Below are 11,713 nucleotides of genomic sequence, written 5' to 3' on the forward strand. Positions count from 1 at the left end.
TCTCTCTCTCTCTCTCTCTCTCTCTCTCCTTTTGCACCTCAACTGATTCCCTTCTACACCTCAACAGACAAGGGTGCTCCCATTCCATATGGCCGGTGCCGCAGTTGCGAGACAAGGGTACGGCAGAGCTACGAGGATCGCCACCTGTTGTGTGCCTGCGAGAGCTACAGCATTGCTGCAAGCTGGGAGCAGCACTCCAATGAGCCAGTGATGCTGCAATGGCGTCTGAAGAAGCTACGAGGGGATGTTGCAAGGCCAGCGGCGAGCACGGCGAAGTAGCGCTGGAAGCACAGGTGTTGCGAGGCCGCTCGTCGGAAGCAATGATTGCTGCAAGGTCGCTCGCCGGCAGGAAAACGGTTGATATTTCCGCTCCTACATCTGGCTGGCGCCTAGCACGCACCCTTGCCAATGGTATCTACCCTCAACATGCGACATCTATGAAGACAATCTCCAATCGACAAAGTACCAAAAAGTTTCTATTTCCCCAAATGCAAGAAGGTGAGAGGAAGGATGTGGAGAGGGCCTTTGGACAAATTGAGCACAACATGATGGTGGAGGATGAGTGCCGTCAATTCACACCCCATGGGCTGACTACGCTGGAGAGCTTCTCGAACTCCCAGAACAAGAACCGGCTGAAATTCAGAATATTCTCAAGATGCTAAGAACCATGACTAGGTTCCGAAATCTTATGGGTTTCAACTCAAGCCTACCCTAACTTGTTTGGAACTGAAAGGCTTGTTGTTGTTGTTGTTGTTTATGCATTGTAAATAAGTGCATCAACAACTTATCAATGATCATGAGTGTGTGCATCATGGAAACCAATAGAAGCCTAGGATCTCCGAATAAATTGAATTTTAATTTGCGAATTCCTATTTGAATTGTTTAACAAATTTTTGTGTTGCAATATTTTTTCTTTGAATTATTTGTGATGGCTCGACACCTCATTTGTTCACCCACCCACTTTTTGGGCAAATGGGGGATTGCCCTTGGAAATGCCCTTATAGGAAACTGGAGAGTTCAATCATATAACATACAACGAAATAACTCAAGCAATAATTTGCTCTCCTTTTGGGAAACCCTATGTAGTCCAAACTAAGAACCCATTACAACAAAACAGAAAAATGTATGATATTTGCATAAAAAGAAAAAGGTTAACCGTCCAACCCACTATGAAATTCTTTAATCAGCATTTCATTTAGTAGAATCAGAAGTTACAAATTAGAATAACCTAACCTTTCCATTTCCTCACGTGGGGCTTCTTCATTTATTTTTTCAGCTCTCAGGATTCCCTTCAAAGCAAGAAACTCCAACACCTAAAGGAAGGTGCCAACATTCATAAAGACTAGTTGATGGAAATATAGAATAGTAATAAAATGTGAAATACACAGGAAAAGACCAGGTGATGGGACATCACAATGGTCAAAACCATACAAAGATGATCACAACTGAAACCATACAACAGGTGATTATAGGAATGGATAAAATCAAAAAAGTGGCCAACCTTCAGAAGCTTCCGTATTATAGGTCTTCGAAGAAAGGTGTCTCGATTCTGCTTCAATATATTATGAAGCATTTGCAATCCTGTCGCAGAATAGAAACAAATTTACCATTTTGTAATTATAAAAGATCATCTTTCATATAGGAAGTTGCAGAAAGGCAAGGAAATATACCATTCGTATTGATGATATCCAACAGGACTGAGCGTGATTTTGTTTTTAGAAGTGCATCAAGAATTAACGACAGATCCCTTGCACTGAAAGAGATTAAATAGTAGCTCACTTAGACTGGATACAAAAAACTTGCTAGACATCCCAACACGGTAACCAAACCTTTTAGATGTGCCCCCAGCATTGTCACGTTCTGCTGGGGTCGCAGCATTTTCATGTTCCATTGCGGTCGCATCATATGCTGCTGCGGCCGCCGCATTGTCACGTGCCGCTGAGGCCGCGGCATTGTCACGTGCCGCTGCGGCCGCGGCATTGTCACGTGCTGCTGCGGTCACAAATAGAAGCAGCCTCAAATATCCATTTGTTGAATCCTGTTTAGAAAACAAATTGTTCACACCACTAGTTAGAACATGTAAGAAAAGGTGGAGCAGAAACAAACATCTGCACTATTACAAATGTGAGTGCCACTAGTAATAGTGAACCCTTCCAAGATGGAGCTATGCCTTGCTATCTACACGAGTATAAGCAATCAAAAAGAATCTGAAAACTAAGAAGGTTCGACAATCCTTGAGCTTTTGTACTGAAGAAATGTGAGTGCCACCGTAGTAATATGTCTTTCATACACTATATGAAAATGTCAGCATCACTAATCAAATTATGCTCATCCCCTAAGCCTTCCCAACTTTCAGTGACAATGTCATATCTAAATTACTCCCTCTGTTTCACTATGTGTCCTTGCCACAGGAAACTGTGTTTTGATATATCTGTCCATGCATGAAAACCATGATATTTCGTTCAAGAAGCCACGTTCCATGCAAAAGTGGTGTTTGATGTACTGCACATCTAAACCTACGAGGCCACTTACAGTGCTGATCAAAATTCTGTCCCAACTAAAGCACTGCAGCGAAACGAAATGCATGGAGCATTAGTGGTTCGATGTGCACGAAGCACCAGCTAAGATGAATGTATGCATGTACTTGAAGTTGGTAGAGATTGTGCAGCGAAGTAGCCAGTACATTGAATAATTTCTCTTGCTTTAGTTAGGGATAACAATGATCTATTTCCAACTTAGTCAATTATTTCATTGATCTGTGGCACACAGTGGGCTAAGGACAGATACACAAGACAGAGAGTGTTGTTTCCAATTTAGCATACTTGTTACAAGTTAGAGCAAAATATTCAATCCAAGTCCAGTATTCAGAAAGGTATACAATAAAATGGATAAGTTAGTTACATACTTTTCGTCTGCTAATACCTCCATCTCGATCCAGTAGGTTGTTCAGTCTTGCTTCAACTGCAGATACCAGAGACATCATTAAATTTATTATGCCAGGCAGCAAGAAAAGAACATTTGGCAGCAAGTGTTACCTCCCAGAGTATTTTCATTGTCAGTAGAACATGATGATGATTTTACATCTCTCTGATCTTTTAGATTGTTTTTCTTCTTAGCATGGAAACCAGGTACCACCAGGTTTTGCCCCAAATCGGAGCTACGTGCTGATTGATTCATCACATTTGGAGCCTCTGATCCATCCATTGTGTTAGGAGCCTTCGGCAAGAATTCTAATGGCTGAGTGTCATATACTGGTAACTGCTGCAAAGTACTATCTATTGTTCTGGGCACATGGACAGGTGTACGGGTGGGGTCTTCGGCATCCTGGGGGCTCCACATTTCCCAGGAATTTTCTAGCTCACTATTTTCAAATAAGATAGGGGAAGTTTGGTGAGGTTCAGAGTCTGGGGTTACAGGGGAAGTTTGGTGAGGTTCAGAGTCTGGGGTTACAGGTATGCAGTTATTTGAATCTTCTTGTTGGATGGAGGTTTCATGCTCAAGCTCAACAACAATAGGATTTGCACCATGAGAACATGCATTTCCTAGCATTTCCTCGGCATCCTTGTAAGTGACCGTGGGTTCAAAATACTCTGCTTCTGCAACATGTTGGGTGCTGATACCAGACCCTGATATGTCTCCACCAATGTAACCCCGGCATTTGGCAGTGCCACAAAAACATTTTTGAGGAGCAGCACCAGATACACGAACATAGTTGTAATCAAACGTTAATTCTTCACCCTGTGAGAAAATAAATATCAACAACATGCATCATATAGATATAGGCGGATACAGGAAACTAGTCAAATAACAAAATGAGGACCTTCGATTGTTGCAAGTTCAATTAGAAATAGCATCACAAAGTAAATCATCATCCTTAAAGGTAAAAACTTAAGTTAACATCTAAAAAGATGAGGCATAGGAGGTGGGACAAGGCTTTGTGAGAAGCTAAGTTTGTTGATGATATCTAGCATTACCTTTTTGATGTTCCTCATAGCAAAAATTCCAATGCAAACTTCTCCATTAACCATCCACTAAACAAGGAGAAATAATTTAGTAAGCTCATGTTGGTAACAGAGATTATCAGCATATTTTAGCAAGCAAGGCAAGAAATGTGCACAACAATACAAGGACAAATAAACAAATAAACAGAACTTCCACCTTCTCTGTGCGACAATTAGGACTGCAGCTATGGTTGATGAACCGGCCCAAGTTTCCCTTGGTGCAGGCATCTATTACCTGGACGGATTCAAAGCAAGAGGTTAAAAGTGGCCCAACAGATTTATCTGTGTACTAGTATCAGGACAAATGGCTTAGAATAGTGGGTGCAACATAGGGTTATGTACTTATGTGTGTGGTATCATCTATTAATGGCAGACAGAAGGATATAAAGGGAAATAATAAGATATTTAGCATCAAACACATAGAAAATGGTGAAAGGCTTGCAACTAAACATAGGATGTTAAAAACTAATACAATAGAAGAGTTCTTGGGCAAAACATAATGACAGAAATTATAAAGCCTACCTCACCACCATCTAGTGCCATAAAGTAGAAATGCTTCTTGCCCTTAGAAGCATAATCTCTTTGGCGGGATTCATAAGTCGTTATATCAAGGACCTGAGAGAACAACGAAGTAAACAAATCAACAAAGACATTATATCAAGGACCTTCTTTAAAGGTACGATTTATACTTTGGTAAAAATACTTTTGGATTTTAATGGAACAGAAGAGCAGGAGGATTTGTAACCCTGTGGGCTGTAAATATGTATTATGGGTGGAGCGTGTAATTATTTGCATGTTGGAAAAACAACAAAATTATGTTACAACTGTGTCAAAATAGATGATGGGCATTTACATCATGCATATGGACCGACTGGTATGACTGGGCCATGAAAGTATTGATTACTTTGAATCCTTTTGCCTATTCCCGTTTCGTGGACAAGAAGGTTAGGTGAGCCATTAGACAATAGTGCTAGCTGCACCCAGAGTCCCGTTTCGTGGAAGTGGCGAACCAGTTTCCATATTCAGCATATTCAACACGATGTAATATTTCAGTTTGTTTTGGCACGCTGCTTGTGCTCACGGGCACAATCCTCAGATGTGCCTATAGGCAGGCAATGTGCTTTTTGGATTGTGTGAGCAACCCAATGGACTTGAATGGTGTAATATCTTTGGATGGTGTAGAAAGTTTCGTCATAAAATCCTCTCGTGGACTCTCAGCCGGTTGACAAGAAGCCAGAGGGTCAGCTGTGAAGCAATCAAGGAGAAGGATGGCGGCACGGGAGAGAGCCACAATGGTTGCTGGAGAAGATGTAGGTGTTTGTCACGACGCGCGACTGAGGCCATGTACAGGTTGTGCTACAGATTTTTTTGGTGAAATATAGCTACCCTGATCAATTATAGTATCAATTTGTTTTGGTCAAAAGATGTGTGAGTGGTAGAAATTATTGTATTAATTTGTCTCAAATTAATGAGCACCATTGAACTATATTCCCTCTGTTGCAACGCACGGGCACTTTACTAGTGTGGGCGAAAAGGAAGAGATGTTTTTATTGCTGCTTAACATAAGTAGCTCAAACTTGTATACCTCAAAATGAACCTAAATATTACAAATAGAACAAAACTAACATGCACATGCACCAACAGGAATATAGCGACCACACATGCACCCAAGTGACCCAACCCATCCCACAGGATGATCACCACCAACAGAAGAAAGGATTAAAAAAGTAGGCAGTCTGAATTGGTACCTCGCCAACATATTCAATAAGGAACCGCCCTTCAGATACTTCTTCTTGCAACTTCAATCCATAGCCCTTCTTACCAGAATGGAACCATGCAATTTTTGCATAGTTGCGCCTTTGAAACTGTTTTAGATATTTTATAAGATCAAACCCAATATAATACAGGAAATATGCATCAGAACAAAGAAAAAAATGCAAAAACTGACCTGCTGATTAGAACATTGCTCCTCGCATGGACATGTACGTTTTGCACATTCAATGTTGAGCATTCTGTTCAAACAGCCATCTCTACAACCCATTCGGCCTTCTTGAGGAGGCTTGCAGTTGCATACCATGCTCTGATAGTATTTTCAATGTAAAAAATACATAAGATAAAAAATCAGGCCATTATTTTCATATGTTAACTGGTATTCACGCTCCATGAATCAAGAACAAAGAATCAATACATTGTGTACACTGGTTCAAAATAGTATAATCTATAATGGATTAGAATAGTTGTCACAGGAGAGAAAATGCATTTGTTGAGAAGAGAATTAGCAGTGACTAGGGTGCAAATTTGTTCTTTTTTATACACTTGACTTTCCCACAGTTCACTATTCATCCTATAAGTAGAAAGTAAGAGATGGTATTATGCAAAAAAAATCTACTGCAAGTGTGTGACTGTGTGCACTTAATTACTTAGCTAAGAATAGCCATCCGCCCATCTCTGATTCACACTGACTATGGTACAAATGTTTATCATTTTATTATGCACTTCTCCAGCAATTTTTCCCAGCCCATCCAACAAGTGGAAGTCGAGGAAGATTGAAATTTATTTGGAATTCTAAAAGTGCACCACACTCATCCCCATTAAGCTTGATAACATTGTCAGGTTCTGACTCCACTACACTAACTATAAGAATCTATACCAACTTTATTTACTAACTGTCCTTATAACTGCAATCAGAGAAGTAGATGAATATGATCAATACAGAAAAAGGTGAGTGAATCGTACAATCAGCACATACCTCATCGATGGATTGATTCCTTCGGTTACGATGTAGATATGTGTTCGATCTAAGATTTGTCCAGGACGGTGCCCTAGAAGCTACACAACAGAAATGATGCAAAAGAGCATCCTAAAATCAGAATCTATTGATGTGCAACATAGAGCCTTATGTATTATGACTAGAAAGCAAAGTTTAAAAAAAGTGCTAGGCGTTAATTGTGTGTTTGCCCACCGCCTTGTGCTTTTCTGACCAAAGTGTATGCGCACATCAAGCGCAATTAAGCACTAGAGCCTAGGCGCGCTTTTTTAACTATGCTAGAAAGTGTACTGAAGAAAAATGCAAAAACAATTCAAAACCTTTTGAGTTTGATCCATCCTTGTCAGCTTCATCAGCAGAAGCATCTGAAAGTTCAAGCTCAGCATTGATCTCAGCGTTTGTCTTCGCTTGTGGTATAGAACAATCAGCAAACGCCTTGTCATCATTGTCCTTGCAAGTCCTTCACAGTAACAAGGATGGATCAGAAGCATAAAGCATATGATATATGAACCATGATTAAAATTAGCACACAAATGCACTATATCACAACAGAACATAACAGAAAGAGCAAAAGAAATACCAAAATACATATTTTCACAGAGTAGCAGAGCCACATGATAGGTTGTGGGGCTCCCATATTATATTTGTATAAAAATCTTAATATGCATGAGCAGTGCATTTCTTGGAAACACCCTTGATGAAACACAGATTATTAGAGGGATGGACCCAACACACAGAACTATATATTAGAACCGAACCCACAGACAAAAAATTGTAGCTCCACATCTGTTTGCATGGGAACAATCAAGGAGTATTTCTTCCACTGAGTAACTGGGCTAGCAGCTACTGCCAAGATTCTAAATGGAATTACATGAAGATAGTATCGACATGTCAGCTTTACACAACACATGAGGGAATGTAGTGTGTGTGACAGTATTATCCCAGTTAATCTCTTGACATTAACCAAATTAGCATCTTTCTACGAAAACCATTGCAGCTCAAGTTGATGATTCAGTATTAGTAGCCTGGAAAATTAAAACTATCTAAGCAAAAAGGAAGAACTTTAAAAGGAAAATCTGAATTCTCGCAGAGCGGAGCGATGTAGTACAAAACTCCAGTATATGATCCCAGTTAATCTCTTGACATTAACCAAATTAGCACCTTTCTACGAAAACCATTGCAGCTCAAGTTGATGATTCAGGATTAGTAGCCTGGAAAATTAAAACTATCTAAGCAAAAAGGAAGAACTTTAAAAGGAAAATCTGAATTCTCACAGAGCGGAGCGATGTAGTACAAAACTCCAGTATATGATTCTCAGTTAGATTAGGCTATTAGCAGACAAGTGCAGCCCTGGAACATGATCAAAAGGTAACAGGAAGAAAAGCTATACCATCTGTTTTCTCCAATGACGTCTGCCAATTCAGATGGTATGCAGCGCCACTTTTGGCAATCATCACAACATGCCCATGCAGCACGTTTAGGCTGCGGTACAGATACCCCACCTGTTGAGCCAGCAGCATTTCCAGGTAATTCGGTAGATATAGCGGCTGGATTCTGAAATGTATATTCAATAGCTGGACTACGATAACCTATAAAAATTAGAAGAATGTCAGTATCTACTGAAGTTACTTGATATATGACAGTTAAACAGGATCAAGTAATAAAATTCAAATAACAGGAGACCTACCGTGTTCATTCGTATGAGATGTTGCCAGATCAGTAGCGAGCTGATAAGGTAAAGTAGACGATCCAGAATCAATGAAAATGGCATCTGCTATATTTTTCTTCTTGCTTTCTTGCTTCACATGTGGATCCCGCACCATATCCTTCTTCCCTCTAAGACCACCACTTTTCTTGCACCTCGGTGATTTTACATTGTTAAGTGCACTCGTTTTCTCCTTGCCAATTACAGAAGGACCCTGCACCCAGCCATGTTCATGCATACTGATACCCTGTGTGGCAGAAGTTACGACCTCAAAACAAGAACTGAACTTTAAAGGTCCTGATGAAACAAGTGAAGATGGATCATCGGAGAAGACCCTGTATTTTGAAGCTTCACTTGATGAAATTTTGGTGGAACTTCCATCCCTTATGTTATTTCCCTTTATTCCATCTTTCTTTCGGCCTTTCTGCTTTTCCAACATCTTAGTTTTCCTCACTGCATTGGACTTCTCTAAGCCTTGCACTTTTCCCTCACCAACATAACCAATTATGGCATGAGACTGATTAATCTCTTCGCTTCTTGTGTTCTCATCACCCCTCACAGTTTTGGGCTGCTGCTCAAAATCTGTTGATGATGACGCATGATTTTTTCCAAAGTCAGGAATAGATAAATCAGATGCATGAAGATCACTTTCGGTCAATACAGCAGGATAAGATGGGTTCCCACGCAGTTTAACATCATGGCTTGCAGAGGTGTTGTTTTCACATGTAACAGAGGCTACCTCCAAAACAGAGTCGGGTGAAAATCCAACACCGCCATTATTAAGAGAAGGTTCGGAAATTGATTTAGCAAACTCTCCACACATGTACGCAGGACATGTTTCTTGAGCAACACTATCCAAGCACCTGTCTAACTGCTGCATGTCAGTCTGGATAGACATATGTTGCACAGATCTGTGAGCATCATCAGAAACATTGAGAAATGCACGAGGAGCCAACTTAGGGAAGTTTCCTATGTAACCTTCTGCGGAGCCATAAGCACCATCCATGACTGAAAAGGTAGGTTCGCCATTCAATTCATCCGGTGCATATCTGGTAACAGAAAAGGCAGGGAACTTATTTTTTGGACATCTTGAACTTCGAGCCTTTCGAACAATGGGCTGCTCTTTCTTCCCAGATCTTTTGTTTGATCTCCCACCATTTTCAAGGGAAATCAGATGAGAATTAGAGGTAGAAGGTTCACAGTTCTGACCAAAACCATCCACCAGCTTTTCTAGACTGCCCCAGGCAGTCGAATTCACTGGTCTGTTGATGCCACTTCTTACCTTGGTAGTTTTGCTTGGGAACTTAATCAAGGTGCTTTCAACTAATGAGCACGAACTCTCAACCTTCTTAGATTTGCATGTGCTACTGCTTCCTTTGTTTATTTGATGATCATGTTCCGCAGGAGCGCGATTTCTTGATGAGGCGGCTCTTCTTGGATTCCTACGCTTGGAGGCATTTAATGACTCCGAAATTTTATTTTGTGATTCTTCATCATTGGCAGTTTCAACAAAATTGGCAGAGCAAGGTTTGTCAATGGAAGAGTTATATGCATTGAGCTCTTGTACCAAATGATCTGGACAACGTGATTTGACACCAGAAGAATCTTGATGGCCCAGGCACACAGCAGATGATTCCTTGCCACTACGACAAAGTCCATCTAGGCAAGGTGGGTTATAGGAAGATCTAGCCAGGTATATCTCTGGGGGTAGTTCAAAGACCTTGTATTCTTTGTCAGCCTGTTGGCGTAGAACTTCTATTTCAGGAAAGAGACCACAAGCATTTAAACTCGGACTATTTGCATCTTTACAAATAGATGAAACCTGACCCTTTGACACCGCCATCCTATGATGTTGATTCTCGTCTCCAGAAGCCTCAGTACGAAATCTGGCATCGCGCTCACATGAAAGCATATCTCCTTCCAGTGAATCTTGAGTTAATTTCTCTATGCATGACTTGCTATCTTCTACAAAAACATCCATATAGCTCTTCTGGTAGAAGGAAGGGATCGAAGCTTCATCAACGGGGAAGGACACCTCTTCATCGATATTTGCCAGAAAACAATCCCTTCCCAGCTCATGATTATCATCGATCAAACTCAGGGCATCAGCACCTTGTGGAAACTTGTCAGTGTCATGGTTTCCCAAATCTGACAAGCCCCCATTTTCATGGCATCCTTCCATCCTGGGAAACTGATTCTTGTCTCCAACAGCCCCCTTCCAGAATCCACGGTCAAATGACAGCATACCTCCTCCCTGTGAGCCACAAGCCGCTCTCTCCATGCCAGTTCTGTGTTCAGATACTTCACCAATCTCACCAGCCTTGCCATCCAAACAAACAGCAAGGTTACACCCAAAATTCAAAGGAACTGAATCTTGGTGGGCAGGAGTAGAGACCTCAGCTTCAATTTTTGGCCACAAACCATCCTTTTCCAGGTCACAGTTAACATCTTTCTTCAAACACATGACAGTGATGTCATTATAACAGCGCAACTCCTTGCAACGCATCTGCAGATCCTCTGGGCTTGTCTTTACCAATGCTTCATCCCACAAAACAACTCCCTCGGCTGCCACCTCACGCTGACTCGTTTCTGCTGCCTTGTCCACCATGTCATAGATGCATCCAGAATAGTTGGCCCGAGATCCACCACCAGAGGGCGCAACCGGCTAGCATGCAAAAGGAGAAACGGTCACTTTAAACGGTAATAATATTTTAGGGTCCAACTATTTATAATAAAATCAACAACACAGCGCAACAGTACCACTATGTCCCCAATCATAAACAAAATTCAGGACATCTATCATGCCAACAATACTTTCCACTAGTACTAATTTGGGCCAGTACAACCGAGAGAAAGCTCCTGCTGCTCTCAAACTGCACACTACCACTATAAGCTTTGATGATTTCAGGCCAAGGCAGTGCAGATTAAACACATATGTCGTCAGCCTAACATGTTTCGCTGTTGCTAACATGTACATTTGCTCGTCTGAAAAAAGTCAAACTGCGATTTGTGAAGATTTGCCCCTTCAAGCATTATCACAAACACCTACCAGGCAAAATCCCTTCCACGTGTATACTCGAACACGCACTGGGAAAATCACGCAGCAACTACTCGTCAAGGAACAGCCGTCGCTGGATGCATCCTCCTCGCAATACCCAATCTACTACAGCAAGCGCTCATCATACAGACACGTATTCTAGAAAAAAAAAACTCATCCGACAGAAGAATCAGGAAAACAGA

General features: G+C 41.2%; 1 protein-coding gene across 3 annotated transcripts in view; it reads right to left on the reverse strand.

Annotated features, from left to right (window-relative positions):
- LOC123050956 (uncharacterized) overlaps nt 1-11,713 on the reverse strand; it is a 16,744-nt gene that overhangs the window by 4,482 nt on the left and 549 nt on the right. Inside the window, exons 2-16 of one of the 3 annotated variants that reach the window (XR_006423878.1) lie at nt 8,456-11,141; nt 8,159-8,357; nt 7,089-7,228; nt 6,751-6,830; nt 5,950-6,081; nt 5,750-5,866; nt 4,524-4,616; nt 4,159-4,236; nt 3,975-4,031; nt 3,036-3,738; nt 2,906-2,961; nt 1,830-2,038; nt 1,671-1,753; nt 1,502-1,581; nt 1,234-1,313 (exon numbers count right to left, since the gene is read on the reverse strand). Coding sequence is in view for 2 of the 3 variants with exons in the window: in XM_044473677.1 (XP_044329612.1) it covers nt 1,234-1,313; nt 1,502-1,581; nt 1,671-1,753; nt 1,830-2,038; nt 2,906-2,961; nt 3,036-3,738; nt 3,975-4,031; nt 4,159-4,236; nt 4,524-4,616; nt 5,750-5,866; nt 5,950-6,081; nt 6,751-6,830; nt 7,089-7,228; nt 8,159-8,357; nt 8,456-11,081 (4,733 nt within the window). In the remaining variant the exon portion in view is untranslated. The remainder of the gene's footprint in view (nt 1-1,233; nt 1,314-1,501; nt 1,582-1,670; nt 1,754-1,829; nt 2,039-2,905; nt 2,962-3,035; nt 3,739-3,974; nt 4,032-4,158; nt 4,237-4,523; nt 4,617-5,749; nt 5,867-5,949; nt 6,082-6,750; nt 6,831-7,088; nt 7,229-8,158; nt 8,358-8,455; nt 11,142-11,713) is intronic. The other 2 variants (XM_044473677.1, XM_044473678.1) reach the window with 2 other exon arrangements.

The sequence above is a fragment of the Triticum aestivum genome, chromosome 2D (assembly GCF_018294505.1).
Source record: "Triticum aestivum cultivar Chinese Spring chromosome 2D, IWGSC CS RefSeq v2.1, whole genome shotgun sequence".
NCBI lineage: Eukaryota > Viridiplantae > Streptophyta > Magnoliopsida > Poales > Poaceae > Triticum > Triticum aestivum.